Source organism: Peromyscus maniculatus, chromosome 7 (assembly GCF_049852395.1).
Source record: "Peromyscus maniculatus bairdii isolate BWxNUB_F1_BW_parent chromosome 7, HU_Pman_BW_mat_3.1, whole genome shotgun sequence".
Taxonomy (NCBI): domain Eukaryota; kingdom Metazoa; phylum Chordata; class Mammalia; order Rodentia; family Cricetidae; genus Peromyscus; species Peromyscus maniculatus.
The window spans coordinates 114122008-114143556 of record NC_134858.1 but is presented as its reverse complement, the minus strand read 5'-3'; the positions used below and the strand labels follow the sequence as shown (position 1 = coordinate 114143556).

Sequence of the window (21549 nt, the reverse complement as noted above, 5' to 3'; positions counted from 1 at the left end):
TGGTACCCACCTGTAATTGTTGTACCTCGGAAGCTGATGAGGGGGGTCATGAGCTTGAGCTATATCCTGTCTCAAATATAGCAAAAACAGAGTCAGATGTGATCACCCTTCCAGAAGTAACTGAAGACGAAAGGGTTCTTGCTCATGATTATCTGACCTGAACTGGGCGCCTTTCAACTTTGGCCTCTACTACTCTATAATATTTCCTTCTAGTGTAAGTGTATTTCCGATTTATCATACCAAGTCCAGAATATAACTCTAAATCACTCAGGATTAAGGAATGGACAAAAATGGGGGAGGGACATTGTAATTGTGTTCCCATGCTGGTGTTCTGGCAGGGGAAAGGGCATTCTAAAACACAGATGTCTCTCCCAAGTCCTGCCGCCCCCCCCCCCCCCGCCTCCTTTGGCTGTTAAACTACATTGCTTCTAATTTGAAAAGTTAGAGTATTAGGCCAAGCTTGAACCCCAAAGGCAACAGCCAAAGGTGTCTATTCTGTGCCCATTGAAGGAGTTGACCTGCTGTAAGAGGAGCTATTCTGGGCCCAGAGTCCTGGAGAACTTAAATCCAGCATTCAATAACCCCTAGCCATCTTCCTCTTTTGTGACCGTGGATTTAAGAAATGTATTGTGTGTATTCATTGTGCATAGCACTGTTATATATGGACATCTTCATGCCAGTATATGTTGTACATAGAATGCTTCCTCCACCCCTTTCCCTGACTGTCACCTACCCACAGATGGGGGCTACCTAAGGTAGAATGCCCAAAGCTAGAGAGATGACTCAATGGATAAAGTATTTGCCATGTGTCAGCATCAGGACCAAAGTTCAGATCCCTCACACACACACCTATAAACTGGGTAGGTGTGGTGGTCACCTATAACCCCAGTGCTGCAGAGAGGGGAAGTGAAGGGGGATCTGGCTTAGCCAGAGTAGTAGAAGCATGAAGTTCCAGGCTCAGTGTGAGATCCTGCCTCAGTAAATCAAAGAAAGCTATCAAGGAACTCACCAGAAATCCACCTCTGGCCTCTATGTGCACACATATATATGTACCCACACAAATGAAAATACATACACGTGTACAACACACACACAAAGATAGAATGTATATCTATTTTTCTAAGGCATGGACTCAGAAAAAGGAAACAAGTAATAACAACAACAAAATTAATAAACCTATGTCTGTAACAGAGAATAGAAACAGTAGCTGATAGCCCAAGTCCAGCTGAGTTAAAGTACTGGAAATGAGCATTACAGCCCCCAACTAAATCTACATAACTTTCTAGTCTTCGTTCCATGGTTTTCTGTAAACTACAAGGTAGACTACAGGCCCAGTGGGGAGGAAACTGGACATGCCCTGCTGCAGTTCAGCCACCCTGCAAATGAGATTCTTTTTCTGTGCTGATTTCTGTTCCCCAGTTTCTTCAGAAGGTAGGAAAACCAGAGGGCTGGCGACAACAGAGAAAAGAAAATACCCATTTCTCCCCACTCTTCAAAGTTAAGAAAAACTGATAAAGCAGGAATTTTTTCTGCTTGATGTTGCAAGCATTTTAGAGTTAAGCTAAACATGGAAATTGATAAGCTAATTAAAACTTCATTATTTAAAGCCTTTTTCTTTGGGGCAACATTTTGATAGTTAATTAGCACACATTGGTGGAATGCATTTATTTATAAAACTGTAAGACCGGGAACTGTGCACATAGAAGTGGACATGGATAATCAGGACTTTCAAATGTAAATGTATGCTAGTAGCCATGATTTTACATAATGAAAACCACAGGGGGCATTTTAAGTTATTATCTGATCTTGCAAGAGATGCCTAGAATGCCAAATGGTTAAGAGATTGGGACTCTTTGGCCCTTCACTAATCTACAGTTCTTTCTTCTTGTCATTTCAATTTTCTTACTTCAAATTTTTTTCATACATTACATTTTGAGCATGTTTTCATCTCCCCCAACCCCTCCCAGATTCCTACTCAACTTCATTTTTTTATGCTTTCACAAACCTTGTTAATGTTTACCATAGTTGAAGTCAGCTATAACATCCAGCCTACTACAACACTTTCACTACTTTTTTGTCTTAAATATATGGAGAAAGTCTGATTCATCTAAAGGACATTCTGAAGTCCTAGAAGGATATATAGAACCCACAGGAACCACTGTCTTTGACAAGCTTACTACTGGCCCTGGGCTGACATCCAAACTCCTACAGTCAAGAAGGACTATGGAGCCCCTTAAATAATTGAAATGAATCATATTTCTTGGTAAATGGTCACAGCTGCTTCCCTATTGGTGAAAACCACTTCATGGTCAGCCCTAGAGCTTCCTCTATAACCTCCCACAACGGAGAGTGTGGTGGTATTGTGTTCCCCAAAATATTGTGTACCTTAATAAACTTATCTGGGGTCAGAGAACAGAAAAGCCACTAGTTAGGCAGTGATAGCACACGCCTTTAATCCTAGCATTCTAGAGGCAGAAATCCATCTGGGATCTCTGTGAGTTCAAGGCCACATTGGAAACAGCCAAGCATGGTGAGACACGCCTTTAATCCCAAAAGCCAGCCTTTAATCCCAGAGAATGATGGTAGAAAGCAGAAAGGTATATAAGGCGTGAGGACTAGAAGCATTTGGCTGGTTCACCATTTGGCTGGTTAAGCATTCAAGCTTTGAAGCAGCAGTTCAGCTGAGAGCCATTGGGATGAGGACACAGAAGCCTCCAGTCTGAGGAAACAGGACCAGCTGAGGAACTGGCAAGGTGAGATAGCTGTGGTTTGCTCTGTCTCTCTGATCTACCAGCATTGACCCCAATAACTGGCCTCGGGTTTGATTTTATTAATAAGAACTTTTAAGATTCCTGCTACAGGAGAGAGAACTGGGTATTAGCACTCATAGTAGGAGTTTCCCAGGAACCCCCTCTGGGGTTTATGTTTCTATGGGCCAGTGTTTGTAATACATTTGTGCCAAAATGTTTTTTAATCCAGTTTTTTTTAAGATTTATTTATTTATTACATATAGAGTTCTGCCTACATGTTTGCCTGCACACTAGAAGAGGGCACCAGATATTATTATAGATGGTTGTGAGCCACCATGTAGTTGTTGGGAATTGAACTCAGAACCTCTGGAAGAGCAGTCAGTGCCCTTAACCTCTGAGCCATCTCTCCAGCCCCTGCCAAAATGTTTTTATGTCATTATCAGCTAAAGGGTACTGTCCTGCTAGCACTGCTATGAATGTCACCATCCCTGGGATATGCATTGCCCAGAGTGAAGGCCATATTCTCATGGCTAACTGCAAGGAGAACACTGGACTCTATCCCAGCTAGCAAGAATGGCTGGCTAAAAAGAAAAGAAATAGGTGACAAGATCAAAATCTGCTTGATGGCAACCTAGTACTTCAGTGAATATAATTGCAAACTGAAATATTAACTACCAACACCACCACCTCACATGGGCACACACACACAGACTCGTGAAAATACATGTATTTACAGCTTGGAGTCAGATACTTTGTAAAGATGATTGGACCAAATAAAAAGATGGGTAAGTTTCCACTACTCTGTGAGAGACACTCATATTTTAAATTTTCTTTATGTTTTATTATTATGAATGGCTTTTGGGGTTTTATATTTATATTTAAATATAAGTAAGTACTTATTTAAATTAAAGAATATGATACCCTCTCACTAGATATTTACACTTGACTCTGTCACTAAATAGTCCAGATAGCATCACTATTATTAATATTATTTCTTACTAACTCAAAACACTAATATTTTATAAGATATTCCTAAGCTTGGGGGTAATGGAATCAGCAGATACCCTTGGTAATGGTCCTATTGGAATTTACTTCCAAAAAGATCACATTTTGGTCATAGACACAAATAAGAGGCACAATAACTAATAAGAAGTAATTAAAGCATGCACTCAGATGTTTAGTGAAAAAAAGTCAAGATTTTATTACAAAAGAAAACCAATAAAGTGACATTTCTTGTCTTTATCATCTTCATAATTCTCTGACAGAGACAATTTAAAAGCAATCAACAAAGAAAGACGATATTTTCCCTGTAGCTGATGCTCTGAAGAAACCTTTTCTTATTATGGAAATACCTAGAACAATGATCTTCACAGTTTGGATACAAAAGTGAGCTGATGGAATTAATATTATTAATAATCAACTCTCAGACTCCAGGAATAATTACATTATATTGAATAGAAAATCAAATTATATTTTGGGGAGATTCAATGTAGTAATATTAAAGTTTGGAATTCCTAAACTATTCCCACTTAAAGAATAAGTTTTCAGTAAAATTTACTGTTAGATTGTGTTTTTTCCTTCTATTTTTGAGATTATAATATACTTACATCATTTCCCTCTTCCTTTTCTTCCCTCCAAACTCTCCCATACTCCCCTCCTGGATCCCGTTCAAATTCATGCTATCTTTTTCATTAATTGTTCTTATATGCATGTATGTATATCTATATGCATATACATCCCTAACTAATACCTGCTTAGTCTGTATGTTCACTGGTGTGTATGTTTACAGAGCCGACCAGACCATTTAGTATTGGATAACTAATTGCTGTGTTCTTGGGAAGACTACTTCTTCCACTCTGAGCATTCCTTAGTTGCCTGTGTTATTTGCATAGGGTTAGACACTGCCCCCTGACCCTCACCCCCATTCCTGTCCACATTGCCATGTCTATTGTTGTCCTTGTTGAGCCTCTATTTAGGCAGTCATGTTGGCAAGACTTTATGGGTGGAGCTTCTGACATTCCTAGGTGACAATCTCAGAGCAAAGTCCCCAGTCCTCTGGCTCTTGCAGTCCTTCCACCCTGTTTCTCCCACTGGGACTCCTGAGCATGAGTTCGGGAGTTGCATGAGTTTCTCTGTAGATGGGTCTGTTGGGACTGGACTCCACAGTTCTGTATTTTGATTGGTTGTGGTTGTCTGTATTTGTCTCTGTCCTTGCACTGAGAGGTTTCCTTGATGAGAGGTGAGGACTATACTTATCTTTGAATACAAGGACAGTTATTCAGAATGTAGTTAGGGATTTTACTGGTTTAATAAAGTGGTGGTTTTAAGTTCTTCTCCAAAATCAATGACTTCTCTAGCTCTGGTAGTTGGCTAGGTCTCCTGCACCGGTCACAGTTTCCTTCTTATTGAGCAGATCTCAAGTCCAGTTAGAGAGCTATCAGTTACTGTGCTACCACTGCACACTGAGGGTTATCCTGCCAAGCTGCTCTTTCTCGTGGTTATAGGAATCGTAGCTGAGGAGGACTGTGGGTTGCCCTTTCCTTTGGAAGCCTGCAAGGCACCTTCTAGTACCACGAGAGCTAGTCATCAGGAAGGAGGCTTGCAAGTCAGTTTTAGCTCAGGGTATATCTGAAGTTCATCCTGTCTTCAGCAACAGGGATTTACCTGCCACATCTGGGGGGCAACTAAAGGTAATAGCAATACCCTGTAATGTTTAGGAGTTGCTTGGACAGTCCTGCCTAACAACTAAAAAAAAAAAAAAAAAAAAAAAAGGCTTCTCATGCCTAGAATCGGAGTTTTCATTAGGTGGTCTATGATTCTTAGAGGGAGCATTGTCAGCCCAGACAAGAAAATTGCATTTAAATTACATATGTATATTTATACATAGACTTCCATGTATTGTGGGCTTTTATCTTTTAGGTAGATAGCTAATAATATCACTTTCAGGCATCCTTACTTGAAGATATTTAAGTTCAATGTATTTTTACTAGCCCAAGATATAGGCCTGTGAATACAATGAATATATATGAATTCATACCTTAGCTTCATTCACACACACACACACACACACACACACACACACACATATGCGCGCACGCATGCATGCGCGTGCACGTGCACACACACGTTCACACACAAAGCTTAGGGTTTTTATTTTATCATTGTCAGCTTTAAGCAAAGTAGTTTGTTATGACCCAGAACCCTGTATTATGTTGTTTGTCTTTGGTGATGGTTGAGAATGTCCTCTGAGCTCCAGTTCTGTGATTCTGTTTATTTAAAGCTAGTTTTAACAAGATTTCTCTTCCTTGCCAATAAGTGGAGGAAGATCTGCACAGGCTGTGTAGCGATCTGCATACTATTTTAGAATATAAGGCCAGGACAATTTTGATTAACTTAATTCCAAATACCCAGTCTCAAGACACTGAGTCATCACTCACTCTAAATCCAGTTATGATTGAGAAAAACTATCCTTTTAGATTTCAATGAAGGTCAGCAGCCATACCAATTACACAAGGCTACATCATATATTCAGATTTACAATGAATCATCTTTCTCTTTGAGCTACACATTGTAGTTTGGCTGGTTTGTGTTTGTTTTCTGTTTTGAACAAAGGTGAATACAGGCAAAGCTGACATCGTGGTGATCCATTTCAGCCCCTTCTCTGTCACTGTCTTCCTCTGTTGTTATTCATTTCCTCAGTGCGAGCTACTTCACTGGGTAGATGCAAAACACAGGCACATGACTGTGTTAGTGTGCATACTCATAGCAAGAAACCACTCTGATGGTGGCTTCCATGCTTGTGTTCATACTTTCTCAGTAGGATGTCTTTGCATAAAAATGTCCTTTTAAAAGAAGGCCAGGCCTTGTGGTACAGCCTCATCCTCAAAGCTGCTGCAAATACATGGCCATTGAGCCCAAGGAAAGCTTCAAAATGAGACCTTGTCTCAAAATAAAGTGTAAAATAGGGCTGGGGATGCAGATGAATTGGGGAGCACTTGCCTAGAATGTATGAAGCAGTGGGCTCCATCATCAGCTACAGGTTAAAACAGGAGTCACTTGACAGTTGGTCTCTGGATAGCTCAGCACTTAAGAGTACTTGGTCTGTGTGTTTGTGTGCATGTGTATGTGTATACATGTGTATACATACATGCAGACATGCATGAGTTCAATGCAGGTACCCACAGAGGCTATGAGAAGGGGTAGAATCCCTTGGATCTGGAGTGATTGTGAACTGTCTTATATGTTGCTAGAAAGAAAACCTGGGTTCTCTGCAGGAGCAACAAGAGTATTTAGTCTTGAATATACAAGGAACTCAAGGTCAGCCTAGGACACATGAGACCCTGTCTCCAAAAGAAAAATGGTGTACAATACACACAAATTGAGTGACATTAAAAAAAGAATAAAAGAATTGTCTGCAATTAGGCTCAAATCTATAAAACTGAGACCAAAGTAAGAAAACAAAGACCAAACAGTAATAAAAATAACCAGAGTGGCAGTCACAGATCATTGTTCACAGCTGTTCCTAAATATTAACCATTTGTTTGTTCGAGTGTATCATGGAGACGTTGATTCACACTCATTTACAACCAAAGTTTTTTTCACAATTGGAAAGCTCCACGTTGTCCTGTTCAGAAGAGGCCTCTCTGGCCCAAGTTCTGAGTCTCCCTGGGGAACAGGGTTTGCTGAGCTTTGTGTGTGACTACTCTGTGAAGTTTCCATCCTTCTCTGAGGTGGGTAGAGTAATAATCCCTTGCAAATGTTATAGTCCGAAGAGTGTCATCCTCTGTGGTCCTCTTGTTCATAATGTTCCAGGCACTTTTAAGTGAAGGAGATAGGTTCCAGAGTTTAAGTCATAAGTTGCATGGCTTCTGAGCTGAGACACAGCTCCTGGCATGCTCCCCGAGTCCATCAGCACCATGCTTCTCTCTCACGGGATTGTGATGGCTAGTGGTGCATGTTCATCACTAGAGGCAGCACAGGAGACCAGATGACCAGGGATGCCTGGCTAGCTGCAGTATCAGAGACTATGGCTGTGTTTTAGCTTTGTGATACTATCACATAGCCCAGGTCTGCTGAGAGCCAGCTCTGCTGTACACACACACACACACACACACACACACACACACACACACACACACACACTAAATACTTCTAAAAATAATGTTTACTTTTTTAAATGATAGAAATAAAATCTGCTGCCAATATAATGGTGTTATAAACTTTTTATTTATGATATGAAGTATATTAAAAACTAGAAATTAATGTATTTTATGTTTGTCTCACATTACACTAAGATTTTAGTAAGACTGCACTCCAAATCATAAATCATTACTTAACACTGAAATATTAGATGTTGGTAAGGTTTTTGGCTGATTCATTTCCTTTGAAGGTCGTATAATCATTAAAGTCACAGGCTGTCAGAGGGGAAGAGGACTCAGAGGGAAAAGTTGAAAAAATAAAAATAAAAACAAACCACTGCTACAAACCTTGAAAAAGACTGAGGACTGTTGAAAAATGACAAATTGTATAACTCACATTTTAGAAGAAAAAGGAGATGGATTATTAACTGACTTATTCTGCATATAATGAGAAAGTAAAATTAATATCCAAAGTCCTTCTGGGTTGGGTGAGATGGCTCAGTAGACAAAAGTACTTTCCTCCAAGCCTGGTGACATGACTTTACATTCTCAGGACCCACTGGAGGGACAGAAGCAGTAAGATCAGAAGTTCAAGGTCATCCCTGGCTATATCGAAAGTTCAAGACCAATCTGAACTAAGCAAAAGCCTATCTCAAAAAAAAAAAAAAAAGAATAACAACAACAATAACACTACCTTGGGGCTCGAGAGATGGCTCAGCAGTTTAGAGTGCTTGCTATTCTTGCAGAGGAGTAGAGAGTGGTTCCCAGGAATCATGTCAGGTGGCTCACAGCTTCCTATAACTCCAGCTCATCTGACATTCTCTTCTGGCCTCCATAGGCACCTGTATTCATGTGCACATACTCACTCACACATAGACATACACACATACACATGAATAAAACAAACTCTAAGAATAACAACAACAAAACTGTCTTTAGCTAGAACATAAAGCAAATGTACAAGTACTACTATAAATGAAAATCTCTTGAGCAGACACTAGAAGAACCTGACCCCCCATTTTTGCTCTTAGAAGCACACATTCAAGTCTTTGCAAGCTCCGTATTTGTAGTGATTTAAGACACATGACTGGTGAATAACAAGAATCCACTTGATCCTGTTTTGTGACTTTGCTGTTGAGCATAAACTAGAATGTTGTTTAAGGTTTTGCCCCTCCCATTAACTTAGACCATAATGCCGCCACATACACCCAGTTATGGTACGATGTGTCAGCATTGCCCTTATTTGAAAACTATTTCACAGTTAATTATCAGTCATCATGGGTTTAAAGAGGATGGTAGATTTGCACTTTTTACCCAACAAGTTCAAGACTTCCTAAGGAGCATGAACACAGTTTTAATTCTGCTCCACTAATGTCTTGAGTCTCAGAGTGACCAGTTTGATCAAAATTAAAGACTACCAAACATGTGATCCAATGTCATTAGTAACATGCCTTAGAAAAATTCTTTAATAATGAGTTATTTCTTCTATTTACAATATTCTCATCTCCACATGAGGAGAAAGCTACTGATTCACACTATTGGGAAATAATTCAAGATATACTGATATGGAAAGTACTGATTTTCAACAGCACACAGATGGTTCTAGATGGAACCAACAATCCACATGAAACCTGGAGAGAAAGCAGCTTATACATGGGGACAGAATGTTTTTCTGGGGGTTTTGAACATGTTTGACTATCCCTAATGACTACCAGTCTGACCCTGTGGTTTCTGCTTTGAGACATCAGCAGCAACAAAGAACACAAAACACAGCTCAACACTGAGCATCTCCCTGCCATCAACTACATGTGCTGTGGTCCTGAAGTTGCTCAGCCTCTTGTCTCCATCTTTCTTATCAAATGTGAGAAGAATCTGACCATGAGCCCAGGAAGACACCATTTCTGTTATTAACCAGATGGTCTATAATTTACTTCAATAGCCCCGAATCTTAAAAAAAACATCTTTCAGAAAAAGGCTTCCCTGAAGTACTGAAGTATTGTCCTCATGAACCACTAGAAACAAACATACTTTCAGGATAAACTGGATCATGATTCCAATGAAATCACATCTAAAAGAATTTCCTGGAAAGCTTAGGAATATTAACTAGACTTGGGATATCTCAGACCATTTTTACAGATGTAGAGACATTGTCTAAGTCATTTACCACTAACTGCTTTGTGTATATCACAAAGTGTTTGGCACATGCTGCTCAAGTAGAAAAGAATTAAGCTCTGTCTCCCGGCCCTGCCAGGTCCTGCCAGGAGTCCTCTAAACCTTGAACTGAAGGCAAGTCTTTGCCTGTGTGACCTGGGAAGCAGCAGCTAGCTGTGAGTTCACACGCCTGCTTTGGTGAGTCGGGTCTGCTAGCTGGCCCCCCAGATGCAGCTTTATCTACTGCATATGCTGCATCTGAGACTCAGGGAGCAGGCTGAAGGGACAGCCCTTCTCATTTTAAAAGCCTCAATAGCTTGGCTTCTCGGCACTAAAATGTTTTTATTTAACCAAATACTCTTTCCTGAAGCTCTCAGCCCAATGTTCATGTGTGATGACTGAAGATAGCAATTAAGAATTTTAAGTTCCCATGATATGGTAATTTTGCATCATATATAATTGCTATGTCCAGTCCTCTGCCTAGCCCATATTGTCAAGGAAAAAAGTGGGGAAAATACTATGTTCTTGGAGAAGGGTTAGGTATGTCCAGCCTAGCAGTGACTTGAGACAAGGAATATTACACCAGATATCTCCAGCAAGAAATGCTCAGGGCTGATCTACATGTCCCATTACCAATTCTAATAAGGAGGCCATGACAGCAAAGTGCAACATCAGTCAACTATGATATTTTTGGAATTGCTGGCATGTCGTGACAACCCTAGCTTGTCAGAGGTTTTGTGATCACCCCCATTAATGGCTTGGCAGCTGTAGCTTCCCAGCTCCAGGCACTATCACACTAAACCTACAAGGATCTGGATCAGCCTCCCAGACACCTTTGCTTGGTGAGCATCTCAGGCTCACCCATTGCAGCCTCTAAATTCTGTATTTTCCATGCTCGGATACAGGGTCACAGTAGTTTTGACAGTACATTTGCTATATCATTGACTGCAAAACACCATTGGTTAAAGATGAACTATTGTATTATTTTAAATACCACTAAAAAGATAGAGAAGTAACTTGACAAACCATGAAATGCCAACAATTATTAGGGAATCCTAATTTCACAGATATTAAGTCATGAGAAAAATAAAACTGTGTCTTAGAATCTGTGAAATTCAGACATTTAGATTGAGGTTAAAAACAAACTCCCTGTGTTGGCTACTTCGCTCATTGTGACTAAATTCCTGCCAAAAAGCAACTTAAGGGAAGATGGGGTTATTTTAAATCACAGCCTAAAGCAGTACAGACCAGGAACTGGAGTGATGGCCTGGCCCCTAAGGACACTGGCTACTCTTGTGGAGGACCTGGGTTTGAGCCACCTGCATGGTGGCTCACAACTGTCTGTAACTCCAGTTTTGGGGATAGGATGTCTCTTGACCTCTGTGTACACTGCATGTACAGGATACACTTATATCCATGGAACAGGCAAAACTTTTGTACACATAAAATTAATATGTACTATATAATACATAGTATAATATATAATTATGATATTATATATATCTATAAGAAAAAAGAGTACCCTTTTCCTGTTTCTTATTTAACCACCAAGCTCTTCCTGGAAAAGCTTTGGCATTCTCAGCTTTCCAACCTGCGATCTCTGGGCATCTGTTTTATCTTGTCCTTCCATGTTGCTATATAAGGTAGACACCCTCTGGCAGGAAGGTTTTTAGAAGGAGCCAAGAAGCAGAAATTTGGGAATGGCATCACACCAAAACAACAGGTTCACGGCTCCTCTCTGTCAGTCATAAAGGACTCCCTTCTCTTAGCTCTCTGGCTGCCTTTGCTACTTTGAAAATGATAAATCTGCAGCATTGCCTTCTCCTGATTCCTGACAGTCCTCTTGAAGCAGTCCAGGTGGTGCTTAGCAGCAGCTCCACCACCGGAAGAGGGCTTGCTGGTCTCTCTTCCTCTCAGTCCGCCAGAGCCGAAACCACAACTCAGCTCAGGCAGGCTGCTGACCTCTGTACTGTACTGAAAAGGCTCTACAACCGAGCTCTTTGTTTCCCCCATGCCTACCACCAGCTAAGGACTTTACAAATTCAGCTGAGCTGAGTCCATCTCAGATTTCTCAAAAGGAAGTTTTGCAAATATCAGGACTCCAAAGGAAGTCATTCAGGTTTCATTTGAAACCCTACCTTTAAGTGAGGTGCAAATCCAGAATTCCCTCCTACCATTAAGTGAGGTGCAAATCCAGAATTCCCTCCTATGTTTAAGTGGGGTACAAATCATACAAATTCAGAATTCCTTTGAAGTCTCTGATTTGCTTCCTAAGTTCTTGAAAATGTATTTATCTAATCCACAACAACAGGATTTTCTAAAGTGGTGCATGTAGGACACATTTCCTAAGTTTAAATCTAGTCACAGCAGCCTAGATGTTCTCAAGATTGCTTCTGCATGATAAACCTGGGAAAGAAGGAAACAGGTGTGCTAGCCATCTTACTGGCTTTGTGACAGTCACAGAGTCTCTCTTCTCAGATAAGAATGAATGCTTCAGTCCAGAGGTTCACTCTGAAACAGAAATGCCTGTTCCTAATGTGACGCTATGTGCACTGTCTATAATTGTCACCTGTTGATAAAACCCCACTGAATCACTTAGCTATGAATAGCCCATATCCAGCTCCTAAGTCAGTCTTCTGGTCTGTTTCAGTGAATCTTCCAGTTTTATTAAAAATAAAGTTACTGTCACTTCTGGCCAGGTGGTGTATGCCTGAGGCAGGGGGATCACAAGTTCTGGAGCAGCTTGAACATCATAGCAAAGCTCCAGCAAAACTCTCTAAAACAACAATAATACTCTATCTAATAAAGAGTTTGTTTTTTTTCTAAAATATCTATCACTCGTGTATTTTTGTACCTAGGAGGCCTGGAAATGTCCTATTATGGCTGAAATACTAAAGCAATGCTTAGCTGGTGTTAAAAAGAGATAGAAATGCCCAATTTTGTTTAAAATAAATTATTTATGCCACTAATATATAAATAATGTGAACTGGAAACATAGACAACTCTTGTGAACATAACAAGCCCTTTTTGAAAGTAGACAGCAGGATTAAACATCACGTTTTAAAATATCGGGTGTGACGGTTTCATTTTGTTCCAAGATATTTTATGTTATTTTTTCCCTGTGACTCTGGAGTTTGTCAACATGCCATCATATTTGGTGATTACACAATGGTGATTTCATGCCTCTGGCTTTGTCTAAAGGGGCTAGACAGAGCAGCAAAATCAATTTCTTCCCCATCTTTGTGGGAAGAGACAAAGGGAAATTGAATGCAAAGTCTGCATCAAGAGCGTATTAGCATCATAACTCAGCAATCTGTCACGCTCAAGGTGAGCCCCAGGTGCAGACAAGTACTAGCCCTGGACTGTGACACTCAGCCAACACTTCAGTTAAAAACAAAATCCTTGCCTTCCTCTGTTACCCACCCTGTTCCAAATGCATGTGACCTGAGACTGTCTCTTCTAGCCAAGGTTCTCACAGGCAGGACTATCCTAGGCAAAATCCTGAAGTAGGTGGTGGCAACTTCACTGAATTCTGCCCCATCTCTCTCACCCAAGCCACTCCTCACCCAGCAGTTCACAGTTCCAGATGTATTCTGACTCCTGTGTAGCAGGACTAGGAAATTGTCCCTTGAATTACTGCTTTAGTGTGTGTCTGTCATACAGGACACACACACACACACACACACACACACACACACACACACACACACACACACACCAATGCTTAGGATGCTTGGTAAACATCCTCTGTGGAGATACCCTGGGCACCTCTGCTGACTTGTAACAGACATCTCAATTGTTTTACACACTTCATGTAATCCAGATTATGGATTCTCTCCCATCATGCCACTTTTGATCATCTGTGATATCATGCTTTAGTTCCTTACTCCCATCTAAATAACAACATGAAAATTATCATTTGTGGAATTTTATGAGAAGTGCAAGCTTAAAGGCAGCAGACTGCACTATGTATCAGAGCCCATGTAGCATGGCACAGTTCCTTTCAGTTCTGTGTTAAAAATCCAAAGAATCTGATCGGGAAACTGGCTTAAACCATGTGGAAATGGAAAAAAACTCAAAACACAAAGGCTCTTTTGTTTTTAATTTTTTTTAATGCTTTTCTTCTTCTACCTTGAGACATCTTGGAAGCCTATTTGCTTATATTTCCTATCTCTTTATTTTAAAGTAATTATGGATTCATGTGAAGTTATAAAAACTTTGCAGGAGTTCCTATATATACCCAGTTTTCCCAGTGGTTACAATTTTTAAAATTATGGCAGATTATCAAAGAAAGAAAATTCATACTGATAGGGCTCAGTAATTTTAAAATACTAACAAAAATATCACCCTAAAGATAACCTGAACTACTTTAAATTCCTTTCTACATTTTGTTTCCATTTACAAGTACTAACTACACCAAGGGCCCTGGGACACCCAAGGTTGTCTGTCTACACAGCACAGAGAAGGCTCTCCCACCTCGGGAGAGATGTTACCCAGACTTCACTAGAGCCCCAAGCCAATCTCAAAACAAAAGAGCTGCAAGGATCCCATATCAGAAGGTGTGGGTATAAGGTCTCAGATTTCAGGGTTCAAGAGAGACACTGAGATGGACTGTCTTTTTGACTAAGGGACTTACTGGGAGAATTATTAATGACATAGATAGACAGCTGCATGACAGGGTTCTGAGTCAGATGGGAGGGTCTTCTCTTACAGGTATCAGGTAGGGTTCTATTCCATCTAATTGACAAATAGTCCATAGTCATGTTGTCTGTGATTTCCATGTAGCAGGGTAAGTGGGGAGATTTTGGTGTCTATCATACAGGATGTCCCCATGTGCCTCCTGATAGCTTAGGGTTCTTGGTAAACTTCCCTTGTGGAAGACAGATTACAGATTCACAATCACAGGGTAGTGCCTTCCTTTGCTCTTATAGCAGCCAAGAGTCTCGAGAGAAAGAGGCCTTGGTAGCTACTAACAATATGTTTGTGACATTGAGTGAGCAACTGACCTCAACAGACTTCAGTGTCTTCATGGATGGAACAGAGCGAAGACTGCTTCTGCCTATTTCAGAGAGTTGTCATGAGGACCAAAGTTGGTGGTGGAGGAAGGGACAAGGAAGGCTGTAGAGTGACCACAGTAAAGTTTATTTGCCTTTCTAGAACTACTACCAATTATGCAAGTGTCACATTTTTGGTTTTTGAAGATAGCCTTATACTTAAAAACAGAATAAGACTGTCTCTTCATTAGCCATATGCCCTAGAAATTTCAAAAAAAAAAAAAAACTGAATGTTTTGGCACTATAATAAAATGTTGAGATATCTTTTTTCTATTCTTCACCCTTCTATGCAGGCTGGCATGGCTCTGACCTATGATCCCACAGCTGCCATACAGAATGGGTAAGTAGACCCCATTTTCTCTGTTTTTTATTTTTTCTAAGCAGTCTCTGGGCTCTGAATGTCTGCTAAAGAAATATGACCATCTATGGTTTCCTTCTGTGTATGGTTAGTTAGCCAAACTTTTCCTGCCATTGGCTCTTTCTTCTCACAAGTGCTTCTAATGGCTGTTTTTGCAGTTCTGAGACTTTAAGCCTTTCTTTTAGCTCATCTCTTCCAGTCCTCTTGAACCTCAAAACTGATGTGAGGAAGACCCAGGCATGGAGAAAGCATCAGTAGCATAGGTCTGGGAGAGTCACCTGGGTCTGCAGGACCTGTGCTGCACAGCTGTCTCCATGGAGGTCAGTCTTAAGTGATGCCTAGTGTTTGGCCAGGTTCATTTCTGCGATGGAGTTAGGGACATGATCACACTGGTTCAGGTCATTGTATCTTCTCTCTTCATTTTGATCTGTGTCTAGACATGTATAGCCTCTTACTTAGCTTCAAATCCTACCTCACAAATTCAAGACAGTTAAACCACGTGGGGTAGCCTCTCTAAAACTGTTCTGTAATTTGGTTGTATTATATACAGGTAGGGAGGCCAGAGGACAATTTGTGTGAGTTAATTCTGTCCTTCTACCATGTGGGTCCCCAGGATCAAATTCAGGTCCTCAGACTTGGCAACAAGCGCCTTTACCTTCTGAGCCAGCTTGCCCGCCCTGTTATGATTTTGCTTGTTTGTTTGCTTGTTTGTTTGTTTTGGGACAAGCTCTTGCTCTATAGTTTAGGCTGGCTTCAAACTTAAAATTATTCTGCCTCAGTGATGACAAGTATGAGCCATCATGTCTTTGAAGATGGACACTGGGGCTAATATATTGCTCTCGTTGATTGACTTTGGCTGACTTGCCATTGGCCCTGGGTATTGCAATTTGTCTGTTTTTCATCCCAGGATTAGAGTGGGGACAGTGACCTTGACCTGTCTGATTTTTGGTTATGGAGTTCATATTGTTAGAAATAGAAAGAACATAATTATTTTATAATTGTACATTAGTAGTTTAATCACAGTCATGATCATTGCTGTTTATATCAATAAATATATTGCTGGGCTATGTAAGAGTGAAATTTAGATATTGTATCAGCTTACTCAGAAACTGTTGAATGTATAACTTCAAAATTATAGGTATCATCCACATGATGTCAAAGTCGTTATCCCAAGATGGCACTAATACTGATTTCAAATAGTATGTCCTCTCTGATTTCCCCTCTTGCTCCATTGCTCACAACGCTGTTGTAGAGTTCTTTGATTCTAGAATCCAGCCCAGAGCTTACACCTGACAGCAAAAGTGGTTTGTTTCATACACTGATGCTGTGTCATCTGAGTGAGAGTGAATGTTCCCAGTTTTCAAATAATAAATCTTGATGTCTGTCAGAGGTGGAGATGTGAATCAAACACCACATTTAGGAGAGTGTGACATCTCCTCAATTCCATTTGGGACAGAAAGGCAGCACTGCTAGACATGGTGGACATGCCTTTAATCCCAGTACTCAGTGGGCAGAGGCCGGCAGATCTCTGTGAGTTCAAGTCCAGCCTGGTCTACAGAGCAAGTTCCAGGACAGCTGGGGCTACACATAAAAACCCTGTCTTGATAAACCAAAAAGAAGGCAGAGGAGTAGAACAAAGGAAGGAAGGAAGGAAGGAAGGAAGGAAGGAAGGAAGGAAGGAAGGAAGGAAGGAAGGAAGGAAGGAAGGAAGGAAGGAAGGAAGGAAAGAAGAGACATAGCTCATTAATAGCAGGCATCAGGGAGATACTTTCTGAGAACATGGGCTCCCTGAGGAGAGCGGTCTGCAGAGGTGGCTACCAACCATTTTAAAAGAGTAGACGTTTCTCACGGAGGAACTCTGCAGGTGCAGAAAGTTATGCTGGAGTGAATTTGAAAATTTAAAATTTACCTTTTCATTATGGTATGACATAAATAATGAAGAAGTCCTTGAAGCAGGATGATCTAGTAAGTGGGATAAATCACTGAAGAGAGATTAAAATAGCCTAGGCCTAGGGAGAGAACTCAGTCAGTAAAATTCTGGCCATATTAGCATAAGGACCTTAGTTCAAGTACCAAAACCAATATTAAGGAAAAGCTGGGCACAGTAAAATATAACTGTAACCTTGGTGCTGGGGAAATAGAAGACAGACAGATCTCTGGGGCTCAGTGGCCAGCCTAGCTTGCATGGATGCCTCCATACCAGTGAGAGACTCTATTGTTATACATACAGTGGATAGTGTCCTGAGAAATGACACTTGACGTTAGCCTCTGACCTTCACATGTACATACTCAAGCAAGCCAACCTGCATACCTGTGTGCATCAGCACTCACAACATACACATACACACACATAAAATGAACATTAAAATATACTAGTGATAAAAACATAAGAGTTTATTCTAGGAAGCTTGATACATAAATGGAAGAGGAAAACAGGAACAGACTAACTGAAGGAACTGTCCATCTAGCAATTCCATGTGGGTCCCCCACTGAGAACTGATAGCATACTGAAAAGCCACGTCTGAAATTCAAGCTTTTATATTCTGCATCCAAGTTCATGGCCAGCTGTGGGCTCTGTCATTTGTTTTTCTGGCTGCTGCTTCTTAGGTATTATTATCAAGTATTGTCCTATTTCCTAAGTAGGAAGACAAACTGTCCATGTGTTTCTCATGTCTTGAGGTAAGAATGGAATTCATGGGCCAGGAGATGACTTCTAGGGTAAAACAATTTCTGCACAAGCATAGTACTTCTCAGTAAGTTGTACAAATAAAAATAATGAATAGCATCAAAAAGGAGACATGAGGTTGCAAGGGTGTTAGGAAGAGTTGGAACATAAGAGTTGAGGGGTAGATACAATCTTAGTTGTATTACCAAATAATAAAATAATCAAATGAGTAGAGTTCTGTAACTGCCACGTTAATACTGCATTGTGAAATTAGAGTCAAGACTTTGTGTAGTTTATATGTTAATCAACGTAACTCTACCAGAGTAAGACTTGCGGTTGGCATTTAGTCACTGGGAAATGCCAATTCCATCTGTCTGAATCCATCCAAGTTACCAATTCAGATGAGTTCAATGTCACTTTTACATAAGACTTGGAAGTTAGTGTCAAAGTCATGACTGAAAAGGAAAATCTGAATAATTTAACTTTTACCTTAGATCAGCTTTAGCAAAATAAAAATGTCCATTCTTCTCTATTCACACAGCTGGACTCTACTAGAATTCATTATGACTGTCACCCAGTGTTTTTTTTCCCTCCTAGCAGTCCACTATGAAATCTCATCACTTTCAAATATGAGTGGGGCAGATGGGAAATAAGCTTTCCACATTCCAAAGCACATCTTTCCCATGCCTTCTCTCCCACGGTATGGGGCATAAAGCCTTTCAGAGGATTTTATTGGAGCAAGATATTTTCTTGTGGGAGGTGAGAAAGGGAATGTCTCCTGTGACATTCTTTGCCAGCTGTTTTAGGCATTTGATATTAAGTGATATGGAAGCCTATCTTATTACTCTAAGAAAGAAATGAATGGAAAAGCTATGTTGGTATTACAGTAAAAATGACCGAGAACTTATTAATCGCATCCTGTTGTATTCCCCCGAGGATCATATTCATGGTTCCAACTCTAACAATATTGCCTGTGGACATGAAACACAAGCTCTTACTGTTTATTTTGGTGTGCAAATAGGATTTTGTATGTTTTCTTTATGGTAAAAACATTCCACCCTGGGGTTATTGATATGTCCATGTTATTTTTATTGCAAGTGAAATGAGATTTACTGTATTACTGCTGACTGCAAATCCCCCTGAAATGGCCTTTCTTTAGGCAAACTGATACCCCATTAGTGACCCTACACTCTCATTTTCCTGGGCTTAGGAAGCATGCTTGCCTTTCCTGCCTTTAATGCCAGAAAACTCAGGAACTCCTTGCATTTTTTAAAAACTCACATCTGAGGCAAAGTGCCTGCAGTGCATGAGTGAGGTCCTAAGTTTGGATACCCACAACTCACACGAACTGGATGCCATAGGATGAATATGTAATCCTACAGGACTATAGGAAGTGGAGACAAGAGAATCCCTGAGGTTCAGCGATGGGCTAGCCTGGTGTAGGCAGCAGTGAAGTGAGAGAAGTGGAGACAAGAGAATCCCTGAGGTTCAGCGATGGGCTAGCCTGGCGTAGGCAGCAGCAAAGTGAGAGACCTTACAGCAAAGTGGGAAGTGAAGACCAACATCTGAGGCTGTCCTCCAACCTCCACACATGAGTCAAAGTACCCGAGTGCACGCTGTACACAAAGATAAACAGGTCTTCAATGGGCGGCTAGGATGCCGTCGATTCTATTTAGTTTCCTCTTAGCCCTTTAGCAGTTGGTGTTTAGTTCATGTGAAACCTCATCCATATGCTCACACCAGGCTTCTTAATGTCACACTTATTAACATGTCAACCTGGATGAGTTGTGGGTAAATTTCCCACTATGCACTACAGAATGATTTGTAGAATTCCAGAACTTTCTAGACATCAAGAGCATCAGGTTGTCTCCAGACATTGTCAAAGGAAGAAAGAACTTCCTTAAGCTTAGAACTGCTCAGTTAAACATATAAAGAAGGATTTCATGTAAGGTGAATCATGGTCCCAAACGTGTGTGTGTGTGTGTGTGTGTGTGTGTGTGTGTGTGTGTGTGTGTGTGTGTGCATGCATATATATGTATATGCATGTGTGAATGTATGCATGTTTGTATGCATACATGCATTTATGGCTCTGGAGTGATGGCTCAGTGGCTAAGAGCCCTATATGCTCATCTAGAGGACCTAAGTTTGGGTCCCAGCACCCACATGACTGCTCAAAACTATCTATAACTCCAGTTATCAGGGATCTGATGCTTCTTATGGCTTCTCAGTCACTAATGTAGGCAAACAGTCATACACATAAAATAAATAATAAATCTGAAAAATCACTAAACATTAAAACAAATCTCTTAAGAGAGTAAATGATTTTGAGTTGAACGATGTGCCCAGCCATCCGTTCTCATTCTCACAATCTTGTAACATCACTCAGCAGTCGTGATGCGTGCATTACCAGATAAAATCACAAAGGCACGTGCATGGAATTCCTATAACTTTGTTATGATGACTACAAGTTGGGTTGATTTTCCGTTAGCTGTTCCCCGTTACATAACACTTCTCCTTGAAGCATTCATTTGGATTTGTTTGAATAGAAGCCTATGTGAAAAGTCTGGGCTTTGTTTCTGTGTTTTGTATATTAATGTGTACACAAGTACAAGTATGTTTGGGGTTGCATATGTGTGTGTGTGCATGTGTGCTTGTGCACGCATGTGTGAGTGTATGTATATGATATGTCTCTATGTGGTATGATGTATGTATGTGTATATGTGTATGTGTGTATAGATGTGTGTGTGTGTGTGTGTGTGTGTGTGTGTGTGTGTGTTGTGTATGCATGTACATCCATGTTTAGGCCAGAATTGAACCTCAGATATCATCCCCCAGAAGATACTCACCACTTTTTGAGACAGGGCCTCTCACTTGCCAGGCCAGGCTGGCTGTTCATGGAACCTTAGCCATCTGCCTGTTTCTACTTCCCCAGTGCTGGGATTTCAAGGGCCTGCTACCACACCTGGCTTCTCTTAAGTGCATTCTAGGAACTCACCCCGAGTCTCATTATTGCCCTTTCTGACTGAGCTATCTCCTCCGTCAGAAAATGTTTGTTTTTAAAGCATGGTATAGACATGTGGCAGGGCCTCGAACTCACTGCGGTACCTCCTTTAGAGTCAGTAGTTAGTTCTCCTTTGGGTGCCAGCCCCCTAAGTCCCAGCTACCACAGCAGCCTCGCCTGGCATGTCCTAAACTTCGAGTTTCAGGAAAGTCATCTGCTTCCGCTCCTCTTTGAGTTTGAAAAGAGAGTACCAACAGCTGGATCGCAGAATGAAGAGATTATATGGTGCACTGTCCACTCTCCCAAGTGTGTGTCTGTTCTAAGTGACTCTGACTTGATGGCAGTTTCAGAACATCCTGGGAAGTATGAAGTGTCAATCTTTTGTGATGGATGGGATTAGAGCAGATAAAAAGAAAACATGTTAAAATCTCC

General features: G+C 40.7%; 1 protein-coding gene across 11 annotated transcripts in view; it reads left to right on the top strand.

Annotated features, from left to right (window-relative positions):
* Positions 1–21549, top strand: part of Rbms3 (RNA binding motif single stranded interacting protein 3) — a 794057-nt gene that overhangs the window by 661062 nt on the left and 111446 nt on the right. For all 11 annotated transcript variants that reach the window (XM_042281903.2, XM_042281910.2, XM_042281904.2 and 8 more), the window contains exon 8: positions 15387–15433. In XM_042281903.2, the coding sequence (XP_042137837.2) occupies positions 15387–15433 (47 nt within the window). The remainder of the gene's footprint in view (positions 1–15386; positions 15434–21549) is intronic.